General features: G+C 48.7%; 13 protein-coding genes across 13 annotated transcripts; 7 read left to right on the top strand and 6 right to left on the bottom strand.

Annotated features, from left to right (window-relative positions):
- Positions 1-650: 650 nt before the first annotated feature.
- On the top strand, positions 651-3,219 carry EI90DRAFT_3124898 (uncharacterized protein; the record flags this gene model as incomplete). Its single annotated transcript, XM_039063766.1, has 2 exons — positions 651-864; positions 926-3,219. 2 exons carry the CDS (start codon positions 651-653, stop codon positions 3,217-3,219), a joined length of 2,508 nt encoding a protein of 835 aa, XP_038915303.1.
- A 192-nt stretch (positions 3,220-3,411) lies between these two features.
- Positions 3,412-4,282, bottom strand: EI90DRAFT_3124897 (cyclophilin-like domain-containing protein; the record flags this gene model as incomplete). Its single annotated transcript, XM_039063765.1, has 6 exons — positions 3,412-3,463; positions 3,528-3,657; positions 3,718-3,824; positions 3,928-3,998; positions 4,065-4,136; positions 4,211-4,282. 6 exons carry the CDS (start codon positions 4,280-4,282, stop codon positions 3,412-3,414), a joined length of 504 nt encoding a protein of 167 aa, XP_038915302.1.
- Positions 4,283-4,504: 222 nt separating this feature from the next.
- On the top strand, positions 4,505-6,227 carry EI90DRAFT_3145830 (uncharacterized protein; the record flags this gene model as incomplete). Its single annotated transcript, XM_039065351.1, has 6 exons — positions 4,505-4,564; positions 4,633-4,704; positions 4,776-5,062; positions 5,125-5,644; positions 5,710-5,881; positions 5,956-6,227. 6 exons carry the CDS (start codon positions 4,505-4,507, stop codon positions 6,225-6,227), a joined length of 1,383 nt encoding a protein of 460 aa, XP_038915301.1.
- A 706-nt stretch (positions 6,228-6,933) lies between these two features.
- On the top strand, positions 6,934-8,164 carry EI90DRAFT_3061507 (uncharacterized protein). The gene has a single exon (XM_039060561.1). It carries the CDS (start codon positions 7,161-7,163, stop codon positions 8,118-8,120), a length of 960 nt encoding a protein of 319 aa, XP_038915300.1. The 5' UTR covers positions 6,934-7,160; the 3' UTR covers positions 8,121-8,164.
- A 1,163-nt stretch (positions 8,165-9,327) lies between these two features.
- EI90DRAFT_3061505 (uncharacterized protein) lies at positions 9,328-10,913 on the bottom strand (the record flags this gene model as incomplete). The annotated part of the gene is made up of 6 exons (XM_039060560.1): positions 9,328-9,730; positions 9,779-10,046; positions 10,098-10,323; positions 10,372-10,457; positions 10,487-10,827; positions 10,866-10,913. The coding sequence occupies 6 exons, from the start codon at positions 10,911-10,913 to the stop codon at positions 9,395-9,397; spliced, it is 1,305 nt and encodes a 434-aa protein (XP_038915299.1). The 3' UTR covers positions 9,328-9,394.
- A 913-nt stretch (positions 10,914-11,826) lies between these two features.
- EI90DRAFT_3061500 (COP9 signalosome) lies at positions 11,827-12,982 on the top strand. The gene is made up of 6 exons (XM_039060559.1): positions 11,827-12,111; positions 12,185-12,261; positions 12,320-12,531; positions 12,587-12,694; positions 12,754-12,849; positions 12,911-12,982. The coding sequence occupies exons 1-6, from the start codon at positions 11,872-11,874 to the stop codon at positions 12,973-12,975; spliced, it is 798 nt and encodes a 265-aa protein (XP_038915298.1). The 5' UTR covers positions 11,827-11,871; the 3' UTR covers positions 12,976-12,982.
- EI90DRAFT_2973323 (HAD subfamily IIID h) lies at positions 12,783-14,825 on the bottom strand. Its single transcript, XM_039055770.1, has 10 exons — positions 14,548-14,825; positions 14,385-14,492; positions 14,065-14,330; positions 13,883-14,013; positions 13,810-13,827; positions 13,715-13,756; positions 13,545-13,660; positions 13,273-13,468; positions 12,911-13,222; positions 12,783-12,849 (listed from the first exon to the last, which is right to left on the bottom strand). The coding sequence occupies exons 1-9, from the start codon at positions 14,742-14,744 to the stop codon at positions 13,181-13,183; spliced, it is 1,116 nt and encodes a 371-aa protein (XP_038915297.1). The 5' UTR covers positions 14,745-14,825; the 3' UTR covers positions 12,783-12,849; positions 12,911-13,180.
- Positions 14,826-15,067: 242 nt separating this feature from the next.
- EI90DRAFT_3061491 (glycosyl hydrolase family 61-domain-containing protein) lies at positions 15,068-17,086 on the bottom strand. Its single transcript, XM_039060558.1, has 6 exons — positions 16,492-17,086; positions 16,370-16,435; positions 16,137-16,314; positions 15,822-16,069; positions 15,165-15,759; positions 15,068-15,104 (listed from the first exon to the last, which is right to left on the bottom strand). Exons 1-5 carry the CDS (start codon positions 16,588-16,590, stop codon positions 15,268-15,270), a joined length of 1,083 nt encoding a protein of 360 aa, XP_038915296.1. The 5' UTR covers positions 16,591-17,086; the 3' UTR covers positions 15,068-15,104; positions 15,165-15,267.
- Positions 17,087-18,253: 1,167 nt separating this feature from the next.
- Positions 18,254-18,986, top strand: EI90DRAFT_3017000 (uncharacterized protein; the record flags this gene model as incomplete). Its single annotated transcript, XM_039057063.1, has 3 exons — positions 18,254-18,517; positions 18,559-18,714; positions 18,741-18,986. The coding sequence occupies 3 exons, from the start codon at positions 18,254-18,256 to the stop codon at positions 18,984-18,986; spliced, it is 666 nt and encodes a 221-aa protein (XP_038915295.1).
- A 214-nt stretch (positions 18,987-19,200) lies between these two features.
- Positions 19,201-20,485, top strand: EI90DRAFT_3061485 (uncharacterized protein). Its single transcript, XM_039060557.1, has 5 exons — positions 19,201-19,443; positions 19,509-19,658; positions 19,782-19,931; positions 19,985-20,009; positions 20,069-20,485. Exons 1-5 carry the CDS (start codon positions 19,398-19,400, stop codon positions 20,328-20,330), a joined length of 633 nt encoding a protein of 210 aa, XP_038915294.1. The 5' UTR covers positions 19,201-19,397; the 3' UTR covers positions 20,331-20,485.
- A 688-nt stretch (positions 20,486-21,173) lies between these two features.
- Positions 21,174-24,161, bottom strand: EI90DRAFT_3289955 (replication factor-A protein 1). The gene is made up of 10 exons (XM_039067198.1): positions 23,769-24,161; positions 23,570-23,710; positions 22,974-23,505; positions 22,827-22,914; positions 22,704-22,771; positions 22,508-22,649; positions 22,063-22,456; positions 21,874-21,988; positions 21,720-21,812; positions 21,174-21,657 (listed from the first exon to the last, which is right to left on the bottom strand). Exons 1-10 carry the CDS (start codon positions 23,921-23,923, stop codon positions 21,544-21,546), a joined length of 1,842 nt encoding a protein of 613 aa, XP_038915293.1. The 5' UTR covers positions 23,924-24,161; the 3' UTR covers positions 21,174-21,543.
- A 794-nt stretch (positions 24,162-24,955) lies between these two features.
- On the top strand, positions 24,956-26,407 carry EI90DRAFT_3289954 (uncharacterized protein; the record flags this gene model as incomplete). The annotated part of the gene is made up of 1 exon (XM_039067197.1): positions 24,956-26,407. One exon carries the CDS (start codon positions 24,956-24,958, stop codon positions 26,405-26,407), a length of 1,452 nt encoding a protein of 483 aa, XP_038915292.1.
- EI90DRAFT_3061475 (regulatory subunit of cyclin-dependent kinase) lies at positions 26,192-27,556 on the bottom strand. Its single transcript, XM_039060556.1, has 5 exons — positions 27,159-27,556; positions 27,047-27,108; positions 26,949-26,993; positions 26,715-26,866; positions 26,192-26,654 (listed from the first exon to the last, which is right to left on the bottom strand). Exons 2-5 carry the CDS (start codon positions 27,094-27,096, stop codon positions 26,614-26,616), a joined length of 288 nt encoding a protein of 95 aa, XP_038915291.1. The 5' UTR covers positions 27,097-27,108; positions 27,159-27,556; the 3' UTR covers positions 26,192-26,613.
- Positions 27,557-27,780: the final 224 nt, after the last annotated feature.

The raw sequence follows: 27,780 nt of genomic DNA, 5'->3' as shown, positions 1-27,780 counted from the left end.
CTTCTCGTACCGGTGAGGAATGCCGGTCGTGAGCTCGTCACAACCTGGTTAGCGAATGGAACCGCACGAAAATAAGTACTGGGGAGCCCCGAAGGCCTACCCCTCCTCCCTTGTGGTCGAATTACCCAGCGCTATAGTCTCTCTCGGGCCCAGAACTTCCCCGAATTCGACCCGCCCTTCCTGAATATCTATCCACTGACTCGAGTACTCAAACCGTTGCCTAATGAGAATCGCAACGGACGACACATCGCGAAAGGCTCGCTGAATTTCCCGCCTCGTTGGAATGGAGAAAGGGCGGCGAGGGCTGCTCTGAGCTTTGGGCCAAGTAAGAACAGCACGAAGGGTCGCCTCAGTACGGCGACCAACTGAACACGATCAGTAGCGATCAGTTTAGCTCTGAGGTGATCCAGGCACCATTCAAGTTGACAGTCTCGCATCAGGGTGCTGGCTCATTCAATCGGGGATTTCCATTTCGAGAGGGCAGCCACGCTGTTGTTTACTTTCTCGTTGCGCGAGACTGTCAGCGAACTTGGCTATCTTGCTCCACCCACGCTTGGGGTCACATCCACTCTCGTTCATCCCCCTACATTGGCCCCTCACAGGCCTCGTATGAATTTCGTCCTCAAATCGTCAACAACTCCTCCACGTAGATGCCACCTCCCACAGCATCTGACCTATGGCTCACCTCGCGTCGCTTTGGGTTGGTGATAGATGCCGGCTCATCGGGATCTCGGCTGCAGATATATAGCTGGAAAGATGCTCGTTCTGTCAGGCAAACCCTAGACCTCGAAGCCCTGGACAGGTTACCGCAGGTCGAGAAAGGTGTACCTTCTGGTGATGATTGGCTTCATAAAGTCGAGCCGGGTCTGTATTTAGCTCCATGGTGCTAATTCGTCAGTTCTGCTCACTCATATTTGCTTATCAGGTATCTCTTCATTTGCGCAGAACCCAATGGGTATTCCAGAATATCTTGCGCCACTCCTTGAGCACGCAAAGGACACGGTGCCCCCATCCTTACACCGAGAAACTCCGATATTCCTCCTTGCAACGGCTGGAATGCGACTTCTCCCCAAAGACCAGCAGAATAGCATAATCGAAGCCACGTGTATGTTCTTCCGAGCCAATTCCAGCTTCCGACTTGAGGCGCCGTCGATAATCGGACCATGTGGATCAAGCGTGCGAATTATTAGTGGAGAGGAGGAGGGTATATTTGGCTGGATTTCTGTCAATTACTTGATGGACGGCTTCACTGGACATGACCAACATCATCGTGGAACATATGGTTTCCTTGACATGGGCGGGGCATCAACTCAGATTGCGTTCGAGCCAGGCCCCTCGGAGCGTGAATCAATGTCTCATACGACTGCAGACACTTTGATTGACGTCCGGTTGCGCTTGTTGAGTGGAGAAGAAATCGAGCATCCCGTGTTCGTCACAACTTGGCTAGGATACGGGACGAATCAAGCTCGCGAACGATACATCGGGTCACAAGTGAAGAACTGGTTATCGTCCGGACATGGATCCACAAATTCCATTCCAGATCCATGTCTTCCTAAACAACTCAATATCCCCCTGTCACCTCAAGCCATTCCGGGGACAGATGCGAAGGCCGGGGAGTCCCATGAATTGATTGGGACGGGCTCGTTCGAACAATGCTTGGTGCAGACCGCTCCGCTACTGAACAACGATCGTCCATGTCCTGATGTGTCATGCCTTTTCAATGGTGTCCCAGCTCCGCGCATTGATTTCTCGCTCTCTAAATTCATCGGCGTTTCGGAATACTGGTACTCGTCCGAGCACGTTTTCGGACTTGGTGGAGCATATGACGTTGTTCAGTATGAGCGCGCTGCTATCGAATTCTGTTCGCGGGAATGGTCGGATATCGTTCAAGAGCACAAGGAGACACATTTTGACGAGTTTGGGAAGCCAATTCCACCTGGTACATGGGGTAAGGAAGTTGGTCTGAATCGTCTACAGCTGCAATGCTTCAAGGCAGCTTGGGTCGTTAATGTCCTCCATCAGGGGATTGGACTTCCCCGGATTGTTGACTCTGGGGGCAATCAAACCACGGGAGAGGCTGGTTCGGCTGATGAGAAAGCCAAGGCAAAAGGGCTTGGACCGAACCTCGTCGGCCCAGCCACTTTCCAGAGTGTCGACACTATTGGCGACACGGCGGTAAGCTGGACACTTGGGAAGATGGTGCTGGAAGCAAGTAAAGAGGTACCACCTATCAGCTTGAAAACTCCCCCCCTCCTTGACCCCAACCCAAATCGACACCCATCTTGGTCGGAATCGCATGGCGGTATCGGCAGATCGTCGACGATTCACTTCCATTTGATGTCTCCAACGTTGTATCCCGTCTACATGGTTTTGATGATCATGTGTATTTTCCTCGTTCACATCCTCCGCCGAAGAATCCTGCCGAACCTTGTTTTGCCATTGCGTTCTAGACGTCGCCACAGCGGTCCCACTTATGAATACTTGAATATGGAAGAAGGGGGTGGCAGTAACTTATCATCTTCCTCCTCGCCGCCCAGTTCTCCCACTTCTACCGCTTTCGTTCCAAAGTCCTCTGGCATCTTGAAATCTGTTCGCCGGATTTTTCGCTTCTTGACCAAACCGATTCGTCGACAGTTGGAATACAGTCGTACTCTGTATCGGAACAAGCCAATACGCTCGAGCGCTGGCAAGAATCTCATGACTCAACCGCCACTTAACCAGGCTCGCTCTATACCCACGGGATTTTCGGCCATGACCTCAAATCGAATGCATCATCCTCCAAATCTTAGGTCCTTCAGTTATGACACTGCCGTCGCACCACCACCGAGACCGAAAAGACAACTATCCGGTTCGATTCTTCCTTCACTTATCTCTCGTGGCCCCACCACATCACCTTCCATGTCACAACGAAGTAGCTTCAGCGGTTCACGACCACCATCGATACGTATCCCAAGCTCGAGACCTCCTTCCGAGCCGGGTAACGACAGCGACTCGGATCCCAGCGGACAGGAGCTTGAATTTGATTATACATACGATGATGATTATCGGACTAATATGAACCTGGCCACTCGACCGGGTCCGCCAGTTAGCCCGAGCGGGAGGTTGGCGGCTCTTGGGGTGTTGCATAGTCTAGGTTCAAGAAATTCATCTCAGGTCAACCTCACTTCTGCAGTTCCCCGGGCGATGAACGTTTCACGATTGGAATATTATGATCATTAGTAGGACGTTCTGGTTCTGTCTGTGAAATTTTTTCTCCATTTTTTCTGCTTTCGCAGCAGGCCTTTTTGGACAAATTGGACTTGTTCAAGTTATCATTTCTTTTTAAAATTACTGTCGCTCTTGTACTAGTTATGTCAGTTTTGCTTTAATGGACAAACAAGTTGATTGGTATGTATGAATGTATTGCTGTTCTTAATTTTCGGTGACAACCCTTCCTTTGAGGATCCTGATGTCTTCCCTAGGCCTAGAGATAGCCCAGGTAAGCAACTCGATACCGATGATGATGGAATTTCAGAAAAAACCCTCACCTATCTTGCCCGTCCGTAGCTACAGCGCCGAGTCGTTGAACGACTCGCATCCCACCACTTACTCGCCCGAAGATTGTATGCTTGCCATCCAAGTAGGGTGTCGGAGCTAGAGTGATGAAAAATTGAGACCCTGCCGACCCCAAGAAGAAGATTCTTTTTTCAGTGAATTCCAAACCAAAAAGAAAAAAACCATAAGCATCATAAATAGTCTTCGAACCATTTGTGTCGGGTCCAGCGTTCGCCATGGCGAGAATGCCTGCTCCAACGAATCGTAAATCGGGATGTATCTCATCGTCACTATTGTATAAACAATGATAGATAGAGTGCAGGAATTAGGATCAGATTTGCGGAAGAGTTAGTTAGTAGGACGGCTGGCTGGCTGGCATGGAGTAGCACTGACAACTTGGGCCCATAGATGCTCGTTCCACCTCGTCCAGTGCCAGTTGGATCACCACTTTGAGCCATAAAGTCCTAAGCAGTATTTGGCGTCAGGCAAATTCAAAGATACAATGTTCCAGTAACGTTGGACGAGCATACAGGAATGATTCTGTGCCAGATTACTTTGTTGTAGTAACCGCGCTTAGCCAGCTCCGCAAAATTCTTACACGTCTGAATAACGACGATTTGCATTCCATCACCCACACACACACACAAAAAAAAACGTGCTTGCTTGTACCACTCACCTTGGGTGCATGATCCCAATATAGCTCAAGCGTAATTTCTCCCAGAGAAGTCTCCAAAATGACAGAAGTCATGATTAACCCTGGCTATTCCCGAAGGACACCACACTTCTTCAACCCATGCTTGTCCTGAATCGGCAAGGTCTGCGCACTTTGCTCAATACAGCTCATCGTCATGCTCATATCACCCCTGGACGACTGCTCCGAGCCGCTAGTAGTGCCCGACGCGAAACCGAAGTACAGACTGACCGCTTGAACTTGGATGCTATTCTCCCATGTGGTCAGCCTCGCTTCGCTATGGCGTCTAAACACATTCGCATCATTGAAGAACCCAGAATGTTTTACGAGAGTTTGCTGGTTAGAAAGGCTATTTTAATTGTCGTACTCGTCGTCTTTGATGATGTCAACCCATTCCATTCGTTCAGAGAATGGTGCGAAACGCCAAGAGAAGAATCCTCATTTCTTCGTTGTACATTGGCACCGAGAATCAGGAACTAGTGAGCATGACGATTGGTGTCAAGCATTTCGATGAATTTATTCTGTACCCATATAACTCTCTTGGACACAGTTTCAAGCCCTCGGTGACGCTTTAAGGAATAATCCTAGACTTCAAGTGCAGATGCAATTAGACTTGAATCGTTCAACACGACTTGGTCATGGAACTCCATCACCTTCTACCGCTCATTCTCTTTTGCCCCTTCTTTCCGAATTTCCCGGTCGGGTCAAAATTCACATGTTTCGGTCTCCAAAACTCAAAGGCTTGATGGCGAAATTAGTTCCACCCCGTTTCAATGAAGGGTGGGGTACTTGGCATGCAAAGATTTATGGTGTTGATGATGATGTTATCATGACTGGGTAAGATGAATCTTCTCCAAAAATGTATTTTTATTTTGTTTATTTACATATGAGAAGAATAGAGCAAACGCCAACTTGTCATACTTTCACAATCGACAAGACCGATACATTCAAATAATCGACCAACCACAACTTGTCGTCTACTTCACGTCCTTTATAGACTCTTTCGCTAGATTCTCTTACCAACTTGTCCCAGCATCTTCACCCCAAGTATCACTTTCACCTCACTCACAAACATCTCCCGATGGCTCATACGCGTTGTCTTGGCCTCACCAATCTCACCCGACAGCATTCGAATCTCAGGCCGGTGACACTCTAAGAACTCTTCGAAAACAGTTCGAACCCGCTAGCTCAAACATCACAGATCCGAATGAAGACTTGGATACCGTTTTCTACCCACTAGTCCAGTCGGGTATTATGGGTATACGTGAGGAGGAAGAAGCTCTTGAAGCTTTGTTCAAGCACTTGATCAAAGACCATCGCGGGTCACAAGTTGACCTCACCAGCGGCTATTTTGCATTGTACAAGCCCTATCAGGACCATACATTGAAGGACGGGGTAGATTGGCGTATCTTGCTGCAGGTCCAAAGGTTTGGAACCTGCCCTAATCCCTTCTGTGTAGGATGTCAGGATCATCCTTTTTTTAGGCAAATGGGTTTTACGGCTCGAAAGGATTATCGGGTCGAATACCGGATGGGTATACACTTTTGGAGCAGCGTTTCTGGGCTAGGGTTATTAGAGCTCGGAGAGAGAGCAACGGATATCATGGGGTTGAGCTGAGTGAATGGGAGAAGAATGGGTGGACCTATCATGCCAAGGGTAAAGTCGCATCCTTGTACTGATTCCACGTTAACCCCACAACTCAACTGTGCATTGTTCCACAAATACTCTAGGAATTTGGATCACGCCTCCAGACTTTTATCACCCTACTATAACGTTGTTCGGTTCTACCAATCTCAACTCTCGTTCGGCAAACTTGGACACTGAGCTCTCATTTCTTCTCCACACTCGTTCGTCGACGCTGCAACAACGCTTAGATGAAGAAGTAAGATGGTTGTGGAAAGATAGTCGTACAGTGGGTGCGAAGGAATGGATTGAGGATAGAAGGAGAGTCCCATTTGGAACAAGACTCTTGGTGGACTTTATTGTTGGGTCTATGCTCTAAATGTGACGCTAATACTAAGGGATATGCTATATAGGTATTGTGGGAGAGCTTGCGTAGACTGTGTCAGGAATCCGCGGGGTGGCAAGTGCCAGCTCATTGCTTGATAATATTCAACTTGGGCGGGAGGGATGTGTAGCGGAATAAATAAAGCTGCGTCAAAGACTAGAGGATGGTACACAGATGCCAATCAGAGATGGAAACTTGTTATGGAGGCCCAGGGAGCAAAAGCGGAGGGGGACAGGTCTTGGCGGCAAAACATCGATCATTCGATGGTCACTGGTACATATTCCACAATGGGTGTAATTCGGGGGTGTCGCGGCGTCGGAAGTGCTAGGGCTCTTCTACATAGCACCTAAGAAATGGATGGGATTCTTGGAAGCTTCAGACACGCATCTTCCATGCAGGGCAGCTGCAGAAGCCAGGCACCGATTGGTGCATCTACTTGGCCAAAGTGCCAAGGAGTTAGCCGGTAACTCGAACCTAGTTCCAAATCCGGTAATCAATTCTTTTTTTTAAGTCTCCGAAGTTTTCAGCAGTTGTAGTTAGCGCCGACGTCGGCGTTCATCATCGTTGGCGCAACTAGTCAACCCATCGCTCTCTTTTGTTTTTCTTCTTGACCCCTCTACCTTCTCCCGGACCCAGTCCAGTCATTCTCAGGTATTGTCTTGAGAACACAAGTTGGGGTTTTGACGTTTTCGCCAGCATTATTCAGTAGCGTGACAGTTCATAATCTTTGATCATTATATACTCCCCTGTGCCCGTCCCATTCCCTAATTTTCTCCAGACCTTCCTGTGTCTTAGCGAAAACTCCGGTTGGAGCGGAGTTTTGACCTACCGTAGGGAGCGACCGAGTCCTAATTACGTCGGAAGTGTCGTGTGTTGCCACCCTAATTTGAATCCCACTCACTTCCATCGTGGCGTTGACTGCAGCTAATGCAGATGCGCGCGGTGGCCGTGATCCCACCACCAATCCTGTCGACTTTGACCAACAATATGGCGGGTAATGGCTCGTCCTCAGTTACGGCGCCAACTCCAACCACTATATCTACGACCACTATATTTATTACCACTACAATCCCAACAAGTACTATTCCGCCTGACCCGGGTCTCACGTCCAGAGATAAGGCGGTTATCGCTGGAGCTTCCATTGGCGCTTTCCTGGTGTGCCTGTGCATATTTTGGTTGTTTTGGTGGTTTTGTTCGGAGAAGAATAGACCTCAGAACAACCCCCAGCGTCCAGCTCCCACCGGCATTGTGGGCATCACTGCTGCCGGCGCTACATCATCAACAACAGAGAAACGCTCTCTGGGATCGCGTCTCTTTGCTAGATCTTCAAAGGGAGACAAGAACGCGAATGAAGGCGCGTCCAACCTTAGACCCGGACCCCAACCATTCCAAGGAGACAGTGAAGAACATTATACTGCCTCATTGGACGGCACCACGCCTCCTGCTGGCATTCCAGTGGTTCGGCCTAGCTTCGCAGCACAGAGCGGTGGCTCTAGCTCATCGCCTGGCCTGAAACTCGCAGGGAGGTTTAAACGATCATCGTCTGGTGGACCGGAGCTAAAGCCCGCGCCCTATCAGTATGGCGTCGTTGGAAGCGTGGGGTCAAGGAGAGGGAGTACAGTTATGACGATGGTTGGGCAGCAGCAGCAGCAGCGGCTGGGGATGACTTCGGCACCATCTTCGCCAACGTCTGCGGCATTTATCGTACCAACAGCAGCAGAAATAGCGACAACGTCCATGACCGTTCCCGTTTCGATATCGCCAATTCCCGAACAGAACCTTTCACCTCCATTGAATCCTTTGGAACTTGAATCCGAAATTACCGAGGGGCTAGGTGCGCTGATTGGTGGATTGGAACCGTATGTCTACGACGGTACGTACTGCTAATGTATCAGCTGACCCTTGCAAACTGACGTGAATTGTTTATCTCCTTGGGGGGGGATATCATCCGCTCAGATCCAGGTCCTGGACCCTCACAGAGTGGAAATACTCACACCACTCGAACATCATCTGGCTCCCTGAATGCCTCTTCCTCAGCAGCACATCAATCCTCCACCTACGCCAACGTGCCGCCCCGATTGGGAGACTCCCATCCTCAACTCCTATCGCCAATCCCTTCGATCCATGCGGAGACATCGCGCATGACGAGACCTTCCCATACATTGAATGACTCCTTACCTTACACCCAACAACACCACCCCTCCGCAATACATCGCTCCTTCACCCTTCCTAATCCTGCTGAGAATGGCAGGAGTTCGACCATGCCTAGGGCCAATCGTCGTGCTCGCCGGCGTAGAAGAAGTCGCACAGTGGCCACGGCAAGCGAGCCTGGGCATGACGGCGTCTCGTTTGATGAAGGCGAATATGGAAGTAGAGGGAGTAGCACGAGCGATGAAGGGAACGGGACCTTCAGAGGGACGAGGAGGTCGAGGAGGGGTTTGGACGATGACAGTAATGGAGGTGGAGGCCGGAGGCTTGTCCTTAGGAATGCCTAGATTATCATTCCTTTCGATTGGTTCACGAAAACCGTTTTAAGCACTCCCCAAGTCTGGATCTCCTTATTATTATTGACTCTCATCAGTTGGCCGTAAGGTGTGGTTCTTCCACTCTCGTTCCTTTCGCCTCGAACGGTGCTACTTGAATGTTTCTCGCTCTCTTTTTCATGAAATCCCAGGACTTATGCGGACCCACCCTATCTATTCGTCATACCCATTCCGCTTTCTTCATCTGCATTAATTATACAATCATAGCCTTGCATCCTCGCTATTAGATCAAGTCTTTATACTGATATATTATCTCAAATTATCGTAATTCGCTTTTATCGTCACAAGCACGTTGTATATACGCAAAGCACATTTGTTATTATTATTTCCTCCAGCGGACATCGATTGATTTATTTTTGTTTCTTTACGTACCCTTTTGCTTGCATACCGTATAGCGAGCTTTATGTCACTTCATGTACGACTATATGCAGGTAGAATGTTGACAATGCGAATCTGTGCATGTGGCCCCAACAATTAACCAGGCGCCAGAACACAACGCGGGGTGCTCCAACCCAAACTAGTTGCTTTTTTACCCTATAACTTGCAATCAAAGTAAGAAAGGCACCTGAATCTGCACTATCTCTGCGCATGTAGTCGATGTGTTATACAATTTGGATATCACAGTGATGTTATTTCTCCAAGTGCTTGCTCAGCCGACAAAACAGAACCCTCCACCATCTTCCGTCCAAGAGAACGGAGGTTTTCAGGGAGACCAGAAACACCCGCTCTAGTAATGAGGATCCCAACACTCCAAAGGTCAACCTCTGCACCGTGGCCATCCTCAAATACTTGTGGTGCATGTGTTCCAGAATCCAAATTGGGTGCTGCTTTCGTTGGAGGGATGGCAGCATCTTCCCAGTCGATGAGGAACCACTGCTTAGAATTGGTGAGGCTTCGCATAACATTTGGCCAACGAATATCTCGGTGGAACACCTGTGGTTCAGTGTGTGATACCTACAGAACGACATGAACTCAAAGTAACAATCTTATACAGATATTTACCTGGAGGACCTCGAGGACACAGATGACCGCATTTTTAACATCTTCAGCAGACTTTGGACCGCTGGGGTCACCTCGAGGTGCAAGTTCAACAAAGCAACCATGTTCTGGATGGGACATTTCAATTCTCGTAAGGGTGTCGATATTTGGCACGCCTTTTGCTTTGAGTTTGTTGTAGATAGATTCGAGAAAGGAAACCTTGAGTTTATCTTCGACACGATATATCTTCCGTATCTTGTGCTTGAAAAATTCAATGGATTTTCTATCATCACTAACTTCAAGGTTAGGTTCAATGCAAATGGGATACACAAATGACACTCACAGATGCAATGTAAGCATATCAGCATCCACACCTTTTTTTACGGTACGTTCTAATGCCCGGAGAACCTTGACCAGTTTGATCATCGTTACCGCATTTCCGATACGTCCCCGCCTTGTTGACAGATTTGCGTTTAAAATGTCTTCTACAATAATTTGCTCGTCTCCTTGTGCGTCCGTGCCGGGTCGGATAGCCACAAGCGTGATATCAGCACCAATGGCATAGTAGCCTAAATACGCGGGTCAACAACAGGTAGTGCTGGAGAAGAATTACATACCGAGCACATACCGAGCAGGGCCATAGACCCATCGAGTCTTGTCAGCGAGCTCCTCACGAGGATGTTTTCCGTAAAACGATGGACTTCTCTCCTCCCCCGGAATAAGCAGGCCAACTGCAAGAGGAGACCAAAATCAGGCCGGAAAGACCCAGTTTCCGTGCCGTGGTTGCTGTTGCGTATCCACTCGGGCTTGCCAAGACATGTTGCGAGAATGTTCAGGATGTTGTTGTCCCAGAATGCATGGAAGGAATTTTTAGTACTAGATGAGTCCGGTGGAGGTGGAGTCCAGAGAATTGCGCCCTGTAGTACGGGCCAGATGAAGCTAGCCATCTCGTCCTCACTATTGATGAAGAGAGTCTCAAGGTCTTTTGAAGAGCAAAGAGGCTCAGGAATGCTTGGATTCGTGTGCAGGAGGCTCCGCCACTGCAGATCGGAAATCGGGATTTTTTCTTCGGGCTCAAGAGTGCTTCCAGATAGATACTCAAATCGGTAACGTTCGGAGTGATTGAGAGTGGAACGTTCCATTTATCATACAGCTCCATTGAAATATCGACTGCAGACGAGTGGGGAACTTAGCCGTAAAATACCAAGTTGCAAAGACCTACCCGGGTCCTCACGCTTCCTCTTTCTATCGCGAGGCACTTGGACGATGAGATGGAGATGGCCTTCCTCGGGATCTTCCAGCCAGTATCTGGATATTCTATTTGCAGGGTTGAGAATCTGCACGAGCCGTTTCCTTCCAGCGCCTCGTCGCATTCAGGATCGGGAAACTCGATCGCCTTCAGCTGTCGATGGAAAGTTGTTTTCTGGGCTCCTGCAACCTCCATCGGCATTGGGGACGAGAGCTTCCACAAAATCAGCTGGTTTGCATCCAGATGATCCAGTTGGTGGGCCATCTCAAACTTGATAGTGCACTGAAGGCGGATAACAAGTGCGTCAGGCGACACGTCCACACCAAACACAGTACCGAGGGCGTTTCCTTCAGGTCAACTGCCAAGCAGATAAGAGTGATGGAAGTGGCCATGTGCGTGTTTGGTATTGATCCTAGGGTTGGGTGCCTGCCAGAAGGAGAATCTCCCGGAAAACCTTGTAAGTGTTCAGCTTATGTAAGCCGCCCTTACTTATTGTGCGTCAAGTACATACTTAGGCAGGAGACCAGCCTCTATAGAGTACATACACTTGTGTTCGAATGTCACCACGCGAAGGATATTACTACCAAGTCAGCGCTCCATGTATATATGTGTTCGTGCAAGCTTCCCCTGGTTCGCCACATTCCAAGCTTTGTACATCCTTGGATGTACATTACGCCTTCCTTACACAGCCAAATACCAAAAGTCTCCAAGAGAGGGTTGACCAGCCTGAGCAAACAATGAGAGACAGACTAAACGCAATGTCAGTTGGTGTGTAGAAATTCGCACGTCATCCAATTGTTGTCAGTCATTTACCTCGAACCACCGTAACCGCTAAGCGCCGAGATCGAATTGAAAGCTGTCTCGACTTATGTCCCAGAACCAACAGACAGCATCTCCAAGCGCTTCTGCCGCCCCGACGCCCCCTCCCGCTAGCCCGCCCGCCCCAGTCGCTCCAGAAACCGATCATCCCCCTGCACCTGCAGGACCATCCTTACAAGCCGGAACTGTTAACCCCTTCCGCCTCGTGTTTCCCGATCTCGTCCTTCATTCTCGCCAGTCGCGTTGGGATGATCTAATACGCACCGCAGAACGCGCGGATCTAAAAAAGGTACAAAAGACAGGTTTGAGATATACTCATGCATGACTTTGTTCTCAAATCTGCGTCTCGACTACTTACCTAGGCAGGAAGGGAGTCCGATGTTACGAGGTTCCTGGTGGTGATCCCTCTTTCCCTTTCCTATTTGATTCTCGATCAAGCGTACGTACCCGCCCTACTCCTTGAAACCCTCAACAAAAACAAAAACTCAACTCGCTAGACCATCTGCTCATTGGGTGCTAATGCGGCTCCCCGACGAACTTATCAACACCCCACTCCCGCAATTGCTATTCAAACTCACCGCATCTATAGCTGATCGAAAATACACCAATATATACTCCAGAGCAAATGACGTGCTTAGTTTAGTCTCAGAAACTACCCTCGATCCAGAGTTGAAGGAAGTCGTCACCGAGTTGTTGCAGAAATTCTTAGGTGATTTCTTCATCAATCCTGTTTCGCAAAACTCTCCATTTATCCCCCTTTCCAGAGGTGTTCCGCAGGCGTACCTTTGATTTGTTACGACAGGCATTCACAGAGATTTCCGTGTCAGAAGTGCAACAATACTTGGGTGTCAGTCCTGATGTCATCCTTCAGGGCAAGTCAACTCTCGTGCTTGTATATGTTTCCTCGGAACTCAAAAATCCTGACTTATAGTCGCAAAAGCATCAGGTCAATGGACCTACAACTCGACGAGTCAACTGCTCAGGCCTATTTGCGAAACGTCTCACCCTCTCGCGAGTACAAGTGATGGTATGTAGAATTGTTCACTTCGCTCAAACCGCGTGTCCGACGAACTTTCCTAAATTTGCAGCATCTACTCTCCGCACCTTCAAATCGGTATGGAGTGGAGCGATTGGACTAGAGGGTACTTATTAGCTCAATGGTTAGTGGATCCTCATCGATGTGTTCCGTTCTCTGTGGGCACTTCGTACACAGATTAATTGAGACGTAGGATTGTACAATGATTAGATGGAGCAGACGATGCAAGGGAAAGGAAGAAGTGGGTATACGTTGAAACATAATGCTACAAGCAGAGTGTGAAAGTGGAACATCCAAATATCCGAAAACCCACAGGTGATAGTTATTCTTGAGGGAGTATAGAGCGAACTGTGTGTTTCCATTTCTAATAATGCATGAAATCGTTTGCAGAAGGACACATGATTAGGCACCAACCTTGTGATCCACCTCCTTTAAATCGGGAACGGTCTGAGCGATGTGCACGAGATATTTCGAGAGTTTAAACAATTCTCTATCGCTTGCTCCTCGTGTTGTGTGGCAATCGTTGAATGCGGATATTTTCAAGCCGCTCGCGGGATTGAGCGCGAAATTCCGCGAGAGGTCATCTATATGAATAGTGTTCGAAGCAGACCTAAATAATAATAATAATCGAGGCCATTCATATCCAAAGAGTAAAAAAAAAGCAAGTGAGAGGGTTGGAAACTTACCATTGAGGGAATTTGGTCCAAATGATCTTCAATGCTTTCACGGAATGCGTGAATGGTTTGCCTTCACGTCTAGTAAAAACTTTGAACATTGGTCTTTTATCCATGACGAATGCTATCTGTCAATGCGTTCAGCCAGAAGGTGGGACCGCCTCAAGGAGGGTCGGGAAAACCTTGTAATCCTTATCTGACCCGACCATTTCTAGCTCGACCAGCTGAAAGGCATGTTGGTAGGATCGATGATATGCAACCCGTTCTACTTGCATACCTTCGTTTCTAGCCACACCTAAAGAACGAGGGTCTCGGGGAGGGTAACAATGACACGCAGCTGGAGGGCTCACCCAACTAGTTTGCGACCATATCACAAGATCATAGTAAGGGTAGACCGCCTCTAAGAATTCATGCAGTCCAGGACGGGCGCATTCCTTGGGTGGCAAAGCGCCACTCGTTAATGGTTTGGTATCTATCAGGGCTATATCGAAAACGATTGGCGAAAGTTAATCTTCCGAGCAACTGGGCATACTATAATCGAGATCGAGAACCAAAAGGCGTTTCCCCTCACGAGGTTCGTTCATGATGTGAACATCTAAGTCCTTGGCCGCTTCTTTTATCTTCCGAATATTCCGCTGATCATTCGCGAACGCTTGCATGAGCTCCGGATATTCCGACACATCAATATCCAAATCGTTCATGACGTCCGGCATATCCTCCGGACGTTCTTTCAGTTCCTGCCCAATAGGCGTCCCGACCAACGTGAACTTCCGGCCACTAACAAGTTTGAGCTCGCGGCTTGAATGGCGACATTGAGCTTCGAATTTGAACGTCAACAGGGCCGACGCTTACATAGTATGCTCATCTGGTGGTAGCTTCCCTTTCACTAACCCAATAATCTTCTGGCGTTCTGAAGGCACGTTAGTTATGGAATAAAGCTTATCCTTCAAGTCCAAGACCCTGATTGCGGCATACAATGAGCTACACAAACATCCAGCCAATGACATCCTCTTACCGATCGGACTCAGCAACTTCCACCGTTTCTAATTGGCCACTCCAAGCCATGATAAGCGATATCCATACTTCCCGCGCCATGTCGGCGTCTTGTTTATTCGACCCTAGTGACTCGGCTTGAGTCACAGCCCTGACGCTTGATACGCTTTGGTCGGTTTCATCTAGCTTGACGCGTTTAGCTGCAGGAGGTTCTTCCATAGTTTTCAGCTAACACCGAAGTAAATCGTACAGAGTCAGATCGAAATAAGAGTGGCGGTTTGGGGATCACGCGGTTTTCGCCGTTCCCACGTTCTGAATTGGGGCGACGAGCGCTTATACATCTGTTCGTCCTGACGATTGTCCTCAATATATCAAAAACAAAATACGGATTCAATCCATTATCGGTTCCAAGCGAGAACATTCATCGGAGGAAAGACTCCATCGAGTTGGGCAATGGCATCGGGTATCAACGAACCGACAAAAATAAAAAAAAAACCATCAAGCCTCCAGAGACGCCCTCCAAGGTAATGGGGGTGATGATTCATGGTTCCAGAAAAGATGTTTAAAGAACGCATTGACCTAGGAGGCAAAAAATCAGAATTTGGCGACCAGACTCCAAACCAGTTGAACGAAACATACTGTACCACGGGTTCCAGTCCCTGCAAGTACCAACTGCACAAAATGTCGAGCCTTGAACGTATAATATGAGTCAAGCTTTCTTAGTAATCAAGATTCTCAAAACCTACCCGTGTATGCTTGCCCACCTGTGAGAATAATGAGTTGTCAGTGGGAGAGACATTTGTGTGTGAGTGAAAAATGGCATCATCTTACCGCATTGTCCATACAGAGGTACAGACCCGGATTCGCTGCATGATTCGGAAGGAGCAACAGGGGATGACGTTCTGGTTGAAGTCGTGGAGGTGGAACTTGTGGTAGAAGTAGTAACTGACGTATCCTTCGCTAAAGGGGTGGAGGATGTCGTCGTCGTCATACGGGTCCTGCTAGTGCTCTTCCCCGGATTCCCGTAAGTGGTTTTTCCAGAACCGCCACACGAAAGAACAGAACCGCCCGGCGCTACATACGATCTGCCCCCATTGGTAGGCTGCCCATTGTTATCGTATATATTGATGTGGATGCCTGGATCGTCCGCCGTGTATGCGCCAGGAAAATTGAGGATATTGAATCCGCTATTTGTTCCACTCCCCCCGCTAACCTTGATATTGGCGCACGACAACTGCGCGATAACAAGAGGGGTGGCGTCAATATTAGTAATTATCCATCATAATGACTACTCACGTAGACTTGAGCGCCTCCGAGGCTGGAAGCACTATGAAGAGCGATGGCTTCAACCCGCATGAGGTAATCGCCGGATTCAATGCACGATGGAATAGTAAAATTTGCCCATCCTTTGTTAGCTATCATCCTGTCTATGCCCCACTTTCCACTACTATCTACACCATCGGAGAAAATCTTGAACCACCGCAGCCCCGTAGTCTCAGCGTTGGATGCATCTGGTACCTTGGCGAGATAAACTTGGATGGGTCCTTGAAGTTTATACGCCAGGATGTTTGCCAAGCGCTCAATGACATGAAGCAGAGTTGGCCCACTGACCTTTGTGGCTGAGAGCAATCGGATCATCAGCGTCTCCTGGATACTGTGGTCCCCCTAGAATATGATGAGAAAGGACGCCAACCTGGGCACCGGCTGGAACGTCGATGACGGCCGTAGAGACGGGAGTGTAAAGACCAGTGTTGCACGTAATGGAATTGTCTTGGACGTCGGTAACAGGCTGTTAATTGGTGTTGATCACGAATCCCTTTTGAAAAAAATAGCTTGCGACCCACAGTATTCGAGGCAGGGGCGCGAACCCCATTTAGGTACCCTTGGTCCTTCCCATTCACAGACACCCTCTGAGCAGAGGGCTATCAGTGGAGTCCAAAACGGCCACACGGAGAGAAATGGATACTTGAAAGATAGTATGAGCGCAAGCACAGCTCGCGAGGGTCAGACACCAAAGAAAATGAGAGAGCATTTTTGAAATGTTGGCGATGCACAATAAGAACATCGAATGCACTCTATATGTACCCAAACATCGTAGATATTTTGGGACGCAAATTATGTGCCAAAGGCCATCACAACGGCGAGAAAATGCCTGCTGCCACCATCGCAATCCTCTTTGATCCAGCCATCGATACACAATGTGTCGCTGGTGATATTAATGCAGAAAGATAAGCGACGATATGCCTGCCAACCTCACGTGGGTGGGCAATCAGTAGTCCCTAACTGTATGCCCCGGGGCCAGGAAACAAAGTTGTAGACCAATCTTGATATCAATGCCGCCTGACGTCACGCAAACGTGGTCGAAGACGGCAGGTACCTGCAATTTTACAGAATGACCCTCAGTGGGCCTCAAAAAACCTCAGCATACTGAGAATGAGACCCAGTTAGATACTAAACTGTAACTAAGAGAGCTGCATAACCTGTTGCAAAAGAACAAATTGGCAGCTAATCGTGGAGAATGTATGTCCCGATCTCATGACGAATCCCTGAGGTGGGACCGGTCCCTGGAGTGCCGACGACTCCCACAAATAATAAGGTAGTGGCTGTCTTCAATATTCCGCCCCTAAGACACGAAAGTACTCGTTGTTGTGCCGTGCATTAAGACATGGCCTCCATGGCCGATCGTTGGCAGTTAACCCAAACCTGCGGAACGTACGGCTCGAAACTTCTATTGGGCAAGTCCACGTTGCCAGAGTGCATGCAAGCGAGTGGCCCCGATAAAGCACCGCGGACTACGACTGATGAACACTTTGCATAGAAACCAGGCAAAAAGAATCAAATGTAACTGACTGTTGAGTCACTGGAGATATCCGGGTCGCATGTTGGGATTTAATCCGGGCCGCTTGAAATTCAGAGGCTTCAACAGTTGTCGGGGCCGTTGCCACGCTGCTTACTTGGTGTCCATCCGGTCGCACACAAGTGGAGGATTTTATTAAGCACGCCGCCTTACGAAGATTTGTATATAAATACGCACGGTTGACCCAAAGTCGCCAGTCACATTCATCAGCCCCCTTACACTAGAATGTTCACGTTGCGTCGCTCCAATCTGCACTGCCCACCTATCTTCAATACGGCATACGATGTAGTATTCAACAAGGCAATTGATCTTTAGTACAAGAAAATGCATGACACAATTTACAAGAAGATTTGACGGAGCAGCATTTCCTAAGATTGCGGATTAACTCAACGAAACTATGACGAAGAAGGATGCATAGAAATCACTACCGTCATAGATAAAGTGAGTGCAACCATCATTGGATAAAGAAATATCCATGAAAAGGAATCGAAGGCAACAGATGGACACGTAACCACGAGTTCGGAAACCGAACTCAATGTCTTGACTACATGTGTAGAGGTTCGCATCTGGACTGGATGAGTCTGTACGACTTTATTGCTGATACTTACGAGGAACGAGGCAGAACATTAGACCAAGACGTCCCTGACACAGAACAAGTGGCCAGGTCGCCCTTGAAACGCACGGAGTTCATACCAAGAAGGACATCCATTTCATGGAACACGCTGCAGGGCCGTTGGGTCGGAAAGACGGATACGACCATCTGGTGTGTGTTATGTTAGCATTGTGGAAGTCGTGGCGCCAAGTACATGGTTCGAAGGGAGTAGAAAAAGAGTTCCGAAGATATTCCCGGAAATCGAACGCATAGCATCAAATGTTCCAATATCGTTACGAGTGTAAGGACTCAGCAGAGTGGAATGGAAGAAGAGGAGATAGTGAAGGAGGAGGAAGCAGAGAGGAGATGGAGAGAGGCGAAGGGCAAGAGGGAAGCGACGGGGAATTTATTGTAGAGCAAGAAAGCACGGACAAGATGTTGCATGCGAGACGAGCGATCGAAATAGCGAAAGCGGCGCAAGTCCTGCCGGATGCAACTTTGGGGTGTGATACTGGCGCAGGGGATGTGAAGGCGGCCACGGAGGTAAGACTTGAATCGATTCATCCAATGGTCACAGACAATAGCGAAACTGCATGAACGGGAAACAACTCGCGGTGGGCAGCAAAGTGGTCATCACTACGGACATCAACACAGACGTGGACATGGCGAACGGAGCACGGGGAGATGTGATACGTACATGGCCAGATCCATGCGAAGAAGGAGGCAATGAGGGAGCATCGGTACAGGGAATGAAATATTCACCTAGCTGCGTGCTGGGGCGATTTCGACAGGGACAAGGGATACATCGACGATCCCTTCGTTTCTGGTCGTGAAAACGACCGAATACAAAGCAGAAAGCGGTGCAAAGCAGAAAGTCGAGCGTCGGCAAGTTACATTGGATGGAGCCTGCTACGCCTTCACGGACTATCGAGCTCAAGGACAGACGATCGAATACTCATGGGCGGAGATAGGGACACCGCTCAACGCGTACATCACGTTGTCGAGGACATGAGGACGACACAGCGAACATTAATTGCGGGACGCACTAGTACTATTCACAACTGCATCGTGTGAAGTGTTGGAAAGAGAGCAGGTATTAGTAACGCAAAGGAGAAATAGTATGATGACACGTGGGGAAAAACAACACGTAAGAATAAGTGGCAGGTTTTACGTAATTTCCAGGCAGCAGCAGTGAAGTAGTGATACAGTAGTCACTGCAGTGAAGGTAATCTGAGCTCCGAGTAGTGAACAGCTGAGAAGCGGGTTGCCTTACTTGGGACGTGGCGCTAAGGCGAAACGATGACTAGCTGAAGTACACGTGCTTGCCCTTGCACGATAACGAGATCGCGATTATGTAAAGAGGTGTTGTTACCAAACTTGGGAGTTGGCTGTGCTCCTGTGCTCCTCAGCCAATCTATTCGCAATGGATGACTATGAATCCGTTCTGTTTGTCGCTCGTGATGTATCTGGTGCGTCGGCCCCGCAGGAATCCAAAGATACCAAGGGGGAGGAATCTGATTATTTTTCTACCAAGTGTACAAGGTACCACCGCGCACATCGCTGGCGGGTTATCGCGCCCAGGATTGGGGAGATCTATCTCAGCATCTTTGGAAAGGCCGTATCAGAATCATAGAAACCTCAAAGAGTTGCTCGATTAGGCTAGAAGACTCTCAAACCGGTGAGTTGTCGCTCTTGGATCTGGGAAGCGGCGCCTGAACATTTAACGGCCAACAATCTCTAGGCGAGGGTGAGAGGCAACTTTCCCCCCCATTCGAAGCATGAGAATATTTATCTAGTATTTGTATAGTTTTCGCACAAGCACCGTATGATCATACGGGAACCTCTGTGGATCCCGTACTCGACTCATCTCGTTATTTCGTATTGCGCGTAGAAGACGAAGGGAAAAAAGCTTTCGTTGGCATTGGTTTTCCAGAAAGACCGGAGGCTTTCGATTTTAGTGGGTGCCAGTAATCATCGTGTCCAATTTCTCATCAATAACTCATTCGATAGATGTCGCTCTCCAGGATTATACCAAGTAAGACACACTTTCTGCTGGGAAGCACATCAACTGATCACCAATTCTGATTGCTTCAGGCGTCAGAAAGCACTATTGAATCCAGTCGCACCTGAAGAAGAGTCTCCGTCTCCTCATATTCCCGCTGGTCCCAAGAAGGATTACTCCTTAAAAGAGGGTCAGACGTTTTCTATTAGTATCCCAGGAAAAGCGTCTTCACCTTCATCTACTTCATCTTCTCTACTTGGTGGAACTGGGGGTTCAAGTCTTTCGGGAGGAACTGGAGGAAGCAAAGGATTAGTCCCACTGTTACCACCCCCTCCCGGCTCCAAAAAGAAGTGACGATCTTGGGTTCTCCCATGATGTAATGTAACGTACCCACTGACAAAGACCTCATTACCGCGAGGCCTTTTCGATTCTTTGGGGGGTTTACGAGATCGTTAGATACCATTTGGATTTTTTTTTATTGACCAATTGCATTCTCGAACTTTGCCGTAGCTCTTGCTGGGGCTTTGATTACACGAACCCACTGCACCGCATTTGCCGTCATCAAGATCATGCCTGGAAAGTAACCAACCTCCACATCATGAACGGTTTCCGCCAAAACGCACCTCGAGACCATCGAGGCGCAGGGGTTGTTGGCAGCTTTGATTTCAATTGAAAATCTCAAGTTTCCCTAAATGGAGTCTCTGGTGCGGGCGCTTGACCAATGACCGTTTCTGATATCACGCTCCATCCAAAAAATTTTTCAACGCCGGCTCAGCTGCTCACGCGGGAATTGCGCTGTTCCAGACCTTTGCGACTACTCAATCTTGTTTTAATTCCTGTGTCATAATAAGACAATAGAGAAAATCAGTGGGAGTGGGGGCAAAGTGGGGGCCACAATGGATCAACGAATCAGTTTGACTTGGATATATTCTACTGAGAGAGTATATCAACGACTGTACCTGAGGTGGGTGCACCCTTGAATGAAATACCTGACGCGTGAGAGGAGCACCTCGGTTTTGACTGAAATTGCAAAGCATTTGAACTCAAGCAAGATCCGATGTCGAGCATGACCGATCAGAGAACCTGCATGAGGTGACCAGCAAACAGAATAAGTGAGCTTCCACGGGGATCATAAGTATAAATGCCTTTCAGGATATCAGCGTGAAGTATGGTCAGAGTATGATTCATCAGTGACCACTCATTCCACTACATAGCCACAAGCTTGTACAGTAAGACTCAAATATTGTGCTCCGGATATTTTGCGTACATCAACAGTCGTGTGAATGGGGTCCAAGCAAAAGCACACGCAGCCATGCAGGTTTCACGCGGGAAAACAACCAGGCCATGGTCTCAGCAAGCGGCGAATCAATCCCCATCTGCGCGCTCCAGCGCGGCGAGCCTCACGAGGCGAAGTCGGGCAGGGACAGATCAGATAGTAGTCAATACCCGTAACTAAGACAGACTATACGACGTCATACAAAGCGGCTGGTGGGACCAAGTGAAAGCAGCCGAAAAAAAAACGAAAATGGAGAAGTAACACTCATCTCAGCCACTACTTCTGCTGAACTTAAGCGCCCTCGCTGGGAGGATATTTTCTCACCAACTCAAGCAGGTGCAAGCCATCCTTTGCGTAGTCGGGAGCAAAAGCCTGATTAATACCATATCGTGGACGAGTCACACCCTACAATTTATTAGTGAGGGATATGAAATTGTGTCCATGTAGTAACAAATCAAGACCCTCACATTATAGGTTTCTTGTTTCACCCTGCACGATAGATTCCACACTTTACCTTTGGCTTCGGTCAGTTTAGCTTTTGCGGCATCTGAATCTTGGTGCTGGGCAATCATTAGCATATCGGGAATGCTTCAACAAAGTAACATAATGTGGCGCACTTACCATCAGATTGTGGTAATCCTTCGCCGATATCCCCAAAAGCTGCTCGGCAACTTCGTTGAATCCCTGAAGGAACACTTGACCCGTGTGGTCGGCAACCGAAACACTGAGCAAGTAACTAAGACATGTACGTGTCCAGGATGTATCAGCCCTAGGCGAGTGCACGACGTGGGAATGTGACGGATCACCTACCGATACTCGCAATTCTCATAGGATTTTGCACACTTCTCACACCTCCATGTCCCATCATCCTGTTCCAACACCTTCTTTTGGCACTTTGGCCCAGGACAACTCGTATAGTAGAGGTTCTCTTCCCGAAAGAGGACGATGGTAGCGTGAAGGGAGAAGTAATCCGGCGTGTCACGCAATCCAGGGAACTTCTCCTGCGCGATGGCAATGGGGTAAAGTTCCTTATGGTTGAAGCCGCCAGAGGACATCCCAGAAGGACCAGATCCACCGCCAGGTGTCTGTGGTTGGAAGGTCTCTGCCTTCCCACCTGAATCATACCACCCGCGCAACAGATGCGCCTGAGGACTATCTGGGTCAATTTGCATGGAGCTGCCGCTGAACATACCCAGGCTTCTTCCTGTACAACGTAAGGGCTTTGGATCATCCTGCAGTAATCATACGAACTCACCGCCAAAATCGCCCACCCTGACACCCTTGAAAGCAATGACAGGGTTACTGTGGTTGTCGAAAGATTCGGCCTGCTTGCCCCACAATGTCATACGGATGCTATATCCCGAGTTATCAACGAGCGTCAATTCCCGTTTAGCGACCTGTAGTACCACAAGAGTGAACATCACATCTCCAATAATCCTAGAGTAGCATACTGATTTGTTCGTCTTGTTAGAGTAAATCTCGCCTAAAGGGAAAACTTCGTGAACCACTCCCAATACGTCTGATTGCAAAAACTAAGCAAGAACCTGAGAAAAACTAAGATCGAAAGTGCGCACCCACAAGAGCATCCTTCTGCTGTGATTCCATCTGCGATAGCTCAACAAAGGAATACTTGACTTCCGGGAGGTCTGCGGTATCCATACACTACAGCGTTGTGATAGGATAAGAATAATATTCCTAATCGAGATTCGTGACGAACTCGCCTCCTTGATCTCCGAGGTTCTTTCGAGTGTAATCTCGTACTCATTTGTGGAAGAGCCGTATTTCTTTTTAGCAATATTCACCCTTGCCCGCGAGACATAGTACACCTTTCCTTCCTGAAGTTTCTCATAATGTTCGTCGACTGCGGCATTGAACCCTGTCGCTCTAATCTCGCCCGTTTCATCCATAAACGTGCAACTAAAGAGTTTCCCATCACCCCGATTGTTTGACCACAACCTAATTTCAGACTTTGAAGTCACACGGGCCTTGATGGTCCATTTGTTCTGGTAAGGACTTAGTCCTTCAATCGGAAAGGTGGCGGGGGGTTTCTCGGCGGGAGGATTGCGAGAAGCATAGGTTTCAACTGGAGCAGTGGTGCTGGAGCTGGGAGCGGGCGATCGGGAGCCAGCAGTGGCAGCACTGGCGGCGGCAAGGATGTTCGCGTCTGGTTTCGGATCCAGTGCAGTTGGGGATCCAATGCGTTCACCAAAGCGGTGGACGTCAGTTTCGTTGATTTTCAAAACTATCAACAGCCTGAGGAACAGAGTTTGGATCGTAACGAGAAGATCGACAATGGAACAATGATCGGATGGCTTACCGCTTGTTTTGCACGACGTTGTTCACGTACTGTACGAGCGTGAAAACAAAGTTTTTCTCTAGAATCTTTTGCTCAAGAAGATAGTTCAGTTTGGTGTTTAGCATCGCCTGGCAGAGATGCTCTCCGTCCGAGACCATGAGGCTTTTCATGAATGCGTCAGTTGCAAGTTTAACCCTGAGCGCCGGATGGCACTACATACCGATACCGGTCAGGCGCACTCGGGTCTGCATTCTGCGCACCCAGTGGCTTAAAACCAAGGAGCTGAAGGCGAGGCTGGAAGTTTGGCGAGGAGTCGCCGTCAGAACGCATCAACTCTACAACTGCTCCAGACGTCAGTTCAGGCGGGTTGGTCATGCTGGTACCGCGCCGTAATGAGTCTCAAGTGTCTTCTTATGCGTATAAGACCGTAAGTGGGATACAAGGGACGCGATCACGCGGCGAAGGCTTCGGCGCGTGGTTGAGGATGAGATGAAAGGCGCGTCACGGAGATACGGCTTAAATCCGTACTAGACCATCTTCTTAGGCCGAACTTGCACGAAACATTCAAACCCATGACCTAGTTCTCAATAGCAGTATTTTTGCGATTGTTGTGGATTTGTGGATATGAACAGCGACAACGTTGAACGAAGATCAATATTGCAATGTTATGTAACGTACTCTAACATTCGACTCAAACAAATATCATGTATCTTGGGAAGCACGCAGTTTCAAGAAGAGGCGAAGAACGGTGTAATCCCGAAAACCTATAGGACAAATGTGAGCAATATTCTGGATGCCACTCCAAAAATTTCTTATGCAGTGACACTTGGTAAGAATGAGCCTCAGACTCGCCTTTAACTCCCCAGTTGCAACCACACCGTGACCAAGCACCAGATCAGCGCTTCAACAGAAGCACGACTTGGGAAGTCTCGCTCCACCACCAGAAGCACTCCTGCAGAGTGTGTGGGTTGCAATGAGCGGATTACCAATATCATCATCATCGGCCCATCACTACCAAAGCCACTCATAAGCATAGGCTACTCACAATCAAAGAGCAAGGAGTTATACAAGTGAACAGATTGATTTGCGACTGAGCTCAGTACAGTACAGAAAGCAGTTGGAGAACATAAAAAATTGTAGGAGACGTCAGGTAATCCTGCTTCATGATCCCTCGACCAAAGGGAGGAATTCGGCAAAGATCGTTTTACTTGAATCCTGAGCACTTTCTCGTACGAGAAAGAATAATTTTCTTGGACGATACCTCTATGCGCGGGCCAGTAAAGATAGAACCCATGCTTCATGGAACGTCAACTGAAGTGATTCAATGAAAATTTCGCGGTGTGTTATATATTCGCTGCTCGGTTGTTTCCGGTGTCCCACGCTGCAGAGCCACAGTCAACGAGGCGGATGTCAGTGTCGCCTTCCCAGTTTGCAAGACTTCTGCGCCAGTCCAAGTTTGCTTCGTACGATCCATCAATATACCAAGTTTACACAAGTTATGGTGGTCATGTCCATCGTGGGGACTTCGGCCTAAAGCGTCCATTGCCGCGCTTGGCTCGCCAACGAAATCCAAACATTCTCATCTCAAACATTGACACTCCCGAGTACCAAACGGAGTGGAGAGATGCAGAGGATGAGGTGCGGAGGGTTGAACGCACCGAAGAGCTTGGAGGGCCCATGTTCACGTCCCCCAGTCGGTGGACTGAGAAAACGTACTTTTATCCGGACCAATGGGCCGTAGACTCAGACTACGATCCTAGCCCCCCCACCAAGCGTACCATCGTGTACCACGGTATGAAACCCCTGCTGCGTATGACCAAAAAGGAGTATCAGCGTTTCCTTGATAACGTGCGCAGCTACCGAGACGAGTACCGCGACAGCCAGCAAAAACGTCAAAACCAGATACAAAGGCGACGGTGGGAAGAAAAGAAAGGCCTTATGCATGATGTCCACTCGCAGTACACTCCCGAGTTGCTCGAAGCACCAGTGATGGAAAAGTCTCCACAGCCCATCCCAGTTGATCTCTACAGGGAAGCAAATATGGACGCACACCACGGGTCTTTCAAATCGTTCCTCGGCAATAAAGCTTATGAAGAACATAGCACGTATGGGGCCACCACTGCTATTGTCCCCAACCCACACCCCTTGGCCGGCCTCAACTACCATAATCCATCGCGTATTCAATCACTTCTTACTTACCCCGCTCACCCAGGGCATGCATTCTATGCCTCCCCTAAGCAATCCCCATACCTTGTTGATCCAGCGGATGACGGAGATCGAAATCGGTCTGGCATAGCGGGCGCAAACAAGAATGCCATTTCTAACAAGTCAGCTCATGCTCATGCTCCCCGTTTCATCGCTACCGTTGGAGGGTTCGCTTTCAATTTGCCCGTCTCCAATATCCTTACCAGTACCGGGAACATAGTGGAGCATGGCAGCCGCGTCAAGCCCACCGAGCTTTTCCTCAAACCGGCGTACTCACCCGAGCAACGCGAAGCTGCTATCAAGGCTGGCCGCGGCTCATTCAAATTTGTGGACATACATCTCACCGGCGTACCCTCGGTTGTGCGTGATCCAGGCGAGGCTTCGAACTCCATTCCGGAGAAGCTTTCAGTCCCGTTAAAGGGTATGGCACAATCATGGAAAGGAGCTTGGAGTACACTAGAAGATCCATACATCCCGGGCACGTACCGCTATGTCGGCTCGTCGCCAAACATCATACCGCAGGCTCAGAAGCCTAGGAAGGCGAAGGACAGGGTGAGGCAGCAGTCACTGCGTAAGCAGAAATCTCAGCTGCAAAAGGGAGGAGTTCTGCACAGTTTGACGTCGATGATCAGTAGTAAAAAGCGAACGAAGTAAGGTGGTTTCCATTCTAGTGCCTATTGTTTTGCACAAACGTGATTGCTAGTCACCTTACGTCGCGTAGTGCGTGCGAGAAATGTGTCAAGGAAATGCCGTGATTAGGTGGATTGAAGAATGAATGATGTCGTCACACAGAATGAGAATTATCACCATCTAAGAACTGCCACACGCGAGGGACTCTTAAACCCTTAAATAATGACCGTCTACTTAAGACGACGGAAAAGAAGAACATGGGGCTCTGGGGCTGCACAATAAGGGTAGGTCAATTTTGGCGTTCCTCTATAGCATTGTGCAAACAGCGCACCATGAACCTCATAATGTTCCCAACCTAAGCTCTGAGTAATGCCAATGCCTCTCCATTCCTCGTCAGAGAGAATTCTCAAGCAACCAGAGTCATTGTTCTGGAATAGATGTTTAGGCAACATCTTCAAGAAGGGTTTAGGAAGGATGACATGTCTAAACAAAGGCGTGAGCGAGGCGAGTCAGACTTGACATGGCTAGGCTGAACCATTGAAAGGTCAATTCGGCTTATGCTTGCCTGTACTCGTAAACATCGTCGGAGTAGCGTGGCGAATAATGGATCCTGGATGTCATCGAATTCAGGGAACAGCAATTCGAGCCGGCGCAAACTCTTACGATTCTACGTATTCCTTCCACTTTGCGCTCTGGCTTGGATTCGCCGCCATTGTGCCTCGAAACTGAAAGAAGATGTAGTTGAGTCAAAGCCGAGTGGCACGAACAGGCGTACGGAGTTACAAACGGGGTTAACGGTGAATTCCGTTGCCAAATGAGAACCGAGATCTGTGTTCTTGCCAGGGCGCTTATGGTTCACTGGACACGCCACAAGTGTGCTAAAAACGCGATCATGCACGCCAGTCCCCGTTGAATGAAATATCTGACAAAGTGGGATACGGAAGGGCGAGCTGGTCCGTTATCATCGCACAGAGGCATTGCACGCTCAAAGAGCCTGTCCACTTCTCGCCACAAGCGAAAAGCCACTAAACATGCTTCACACCAACACAAATATCTTATAGCGCACAGGGTCGAACCCATCAACTTTTGCCGCAGACTCACGTTCAACTCTACCTATACAGTATCTTCGGAATTTCCCAGTACATACCCAGTGGGATTTTCACTGGAAATCATCCCTGTGATGGGCAATTTTCATGTCCCAAAACAGAGATCTACTTTCTTCTGCTCCTTGTTCGTCTTTGGAACATACCTCATGATCAGCATAGCTGTTTTGTGGTGCATACGTTCCCCAATTGCTAGTAGTCCTTTCGGGGATTTCCACTCGCTCCGCAGCCGAAATCCATGTGTGTAATCTGATTACTCTATGCAGAGTACTTTCATCCACCTGGAAAAGCCTC

The sequence above is a fragment of the Cantharellus anzutake genome (genome assembly GCF_015039405.1).
Source record: "Cantharellus anzutake strain C23 chromosome Unknown EI90scaffold_29, whole genome shotgun sequence".
Classification (NCBI taxonomy): domain Eukaryota; kingdom Fungi; phylum Basidiomycota; class Agaricomycetes; order Cantharellales; family Hydnaceae; genus Cantharellus; species Cantharellus anzutake.
This window is presented reverse-complemented; position numbering and strand designations above follow the sequence as displayed.

What these genes read in the sequence shown, in the direction of transcription:
- EI90DRAFT_3061500 (XM_039060559.1), top strand. Translation starts at nt 11,872, where the DNA reads ATGTCCCAGAACCAACAGACAGCATCTCCAAGCGCTTCTGCCGCCCCG. An exon ending in GTTGTTGCAGAAATTCTTAG is followed by an intron (nt 12,532 to 12,586) that starts GTGATTTCTTCA and finishes CCCCCTTTCCAG; the next exon opens with AGGTGTTCCGCAGGCGTACC. An exon ending in TCTCGCGAGTACAAGTGATG is followed by an intron (nt 12,850 to 12,910) that starts GTATGTAGAATT and finishes CTAAATTTGCAG; the next exon opens with CATCTACTCTCCGCACCTTC.
- EI90DRAFT_2973323 (XM_039055770.1), bottom strand. Translation starts at nt 14,744, where the DNA reads ATGGAAGAACCTCCTGCAGCTAAACGCGTCAAGCTAGATGAAACCGAC. An exon ending in GGTCAGATAAGGATTACAAG is followed by an intron (nt 13,661 to 13,714) that starts GTTTTCCCGACC and finishes ACGCATTGACAG; the next exon opens with ATAGCATTCGTCATGGATAA. An exon ending in TAAAGGAGGTGGATCACAAG is followed by an intron (nt 13,223 to 13,272) that starts GTTGGTGCCTAA and finishes ATGCATTATTAG; the next exon opens with AAATGGAAACACACAGTTCG.
- EI90DRAFT_3061491 (XM_039060558.1), bottom strand. Translation starts at nt 16,590, where the DNA reads ATGTTCTTATTGTGCATCGCCAACATTTCAAAAATGCTCTCTCATTTT. An exon ending in GCGCCCCTGCCTCGAATACT is followed by an intron (nt 16,315 to 16,369) that starts GTGGGTCGCAAG and finishes ACCAATTAACAG; the next exon opens with CCTGTTACCGACGTCCAAGA. An exon ending in TCGGAGGCGCTCAAGTCTAC is followed by an intron (nt 15,760 to 15,821) that starts GTGAGTAGTCAT and finishes GTTATCGCGCAG; the next exon opens with TTGTCGTGCGCCAATATCAA.
- EI90DRAFT_3289955 (XM_039067198.1), bottom strand. Translation starts at nt 23,923, where the DNA reads ATGACCAACCCGCCTGAACTGACGTCTGGAGCAGTTGTAGAGTTGATG. An exon ending in CTAACAAGACGAACAAATCA is followed by an intron (nt 22,650 to 22,703) that starts GTATGCTACTCT and finishes GTGGTACTACAG; the next exon opens with GTCGCTAAACGGGAATTGAC. An exon ending in CAGGGTGGGCGATTTTGGCG is followed by an intron (nt 22,457 to 22,507) that starts GTGAGTTCGTAT and finishes TACGTTGTACAG; the next exon opens with GAAGAAGCCTGGGTATGTTC.
- EI90DRAFT_3061475 (XM_039060556.1), bottom strand. Translation starts at nt 27,096, where the DNA reads ATGGCGGCGAATCCAAGCCAGAGCGCAAAGTGGAAGGAATACGTAGAA. An exon ending in GACGATGTTTACGAGTACAG is followed by an intron (nt 26,867 to 26,948) that starts GCAAGCATAAGC and finishes GCCTTTGTTTAG; the next exon opens with ACATGTCATCCTTCCTAAAC. An exon ending in GGAACATTATGAGGTTCATG is followed by an intron (nt 26,655 to 26,714) that starts GTGCGCTGTTTG and finishes CTTATTGTGCAG; the next exon opens with CCCCAGAGCCCCATGTTCTT.
- EI90DRAFT_3061507 (XM_039060561.1), top strand. Translation starts at nt 7,161, where the DNA reads ATGCAGATGCGCGCGGTGGCCGTGATCCCACCACCAATCCTGTCGACT.
- EI90DRAFT_3061485 (XM_039060557.1), top strand. Translation starts at nt 19,398, where the DNA reads ATGGATGACTATGAATCCGTTCTGTTTGTCGCTCGTGATGTATCTG. An exon ending in ACCGGAGGCTTTCGATTTTA is followed by an intron (nt 19,932 to 19,984) that starts GTGGGTGCCAGT and finishes CTCATTCGATAG; the next exon opens with ATGTCGCTCTCCAGGATTAT. An exon ending in GCTCTCCAGGATTATACCAA is followed by an intron (nt 20,010 to 20,068) that starts GTAAGACACACT and finishes TGATTGCTTCAG; the next exon opens with GCGTCAGAAAGCACTATTGA.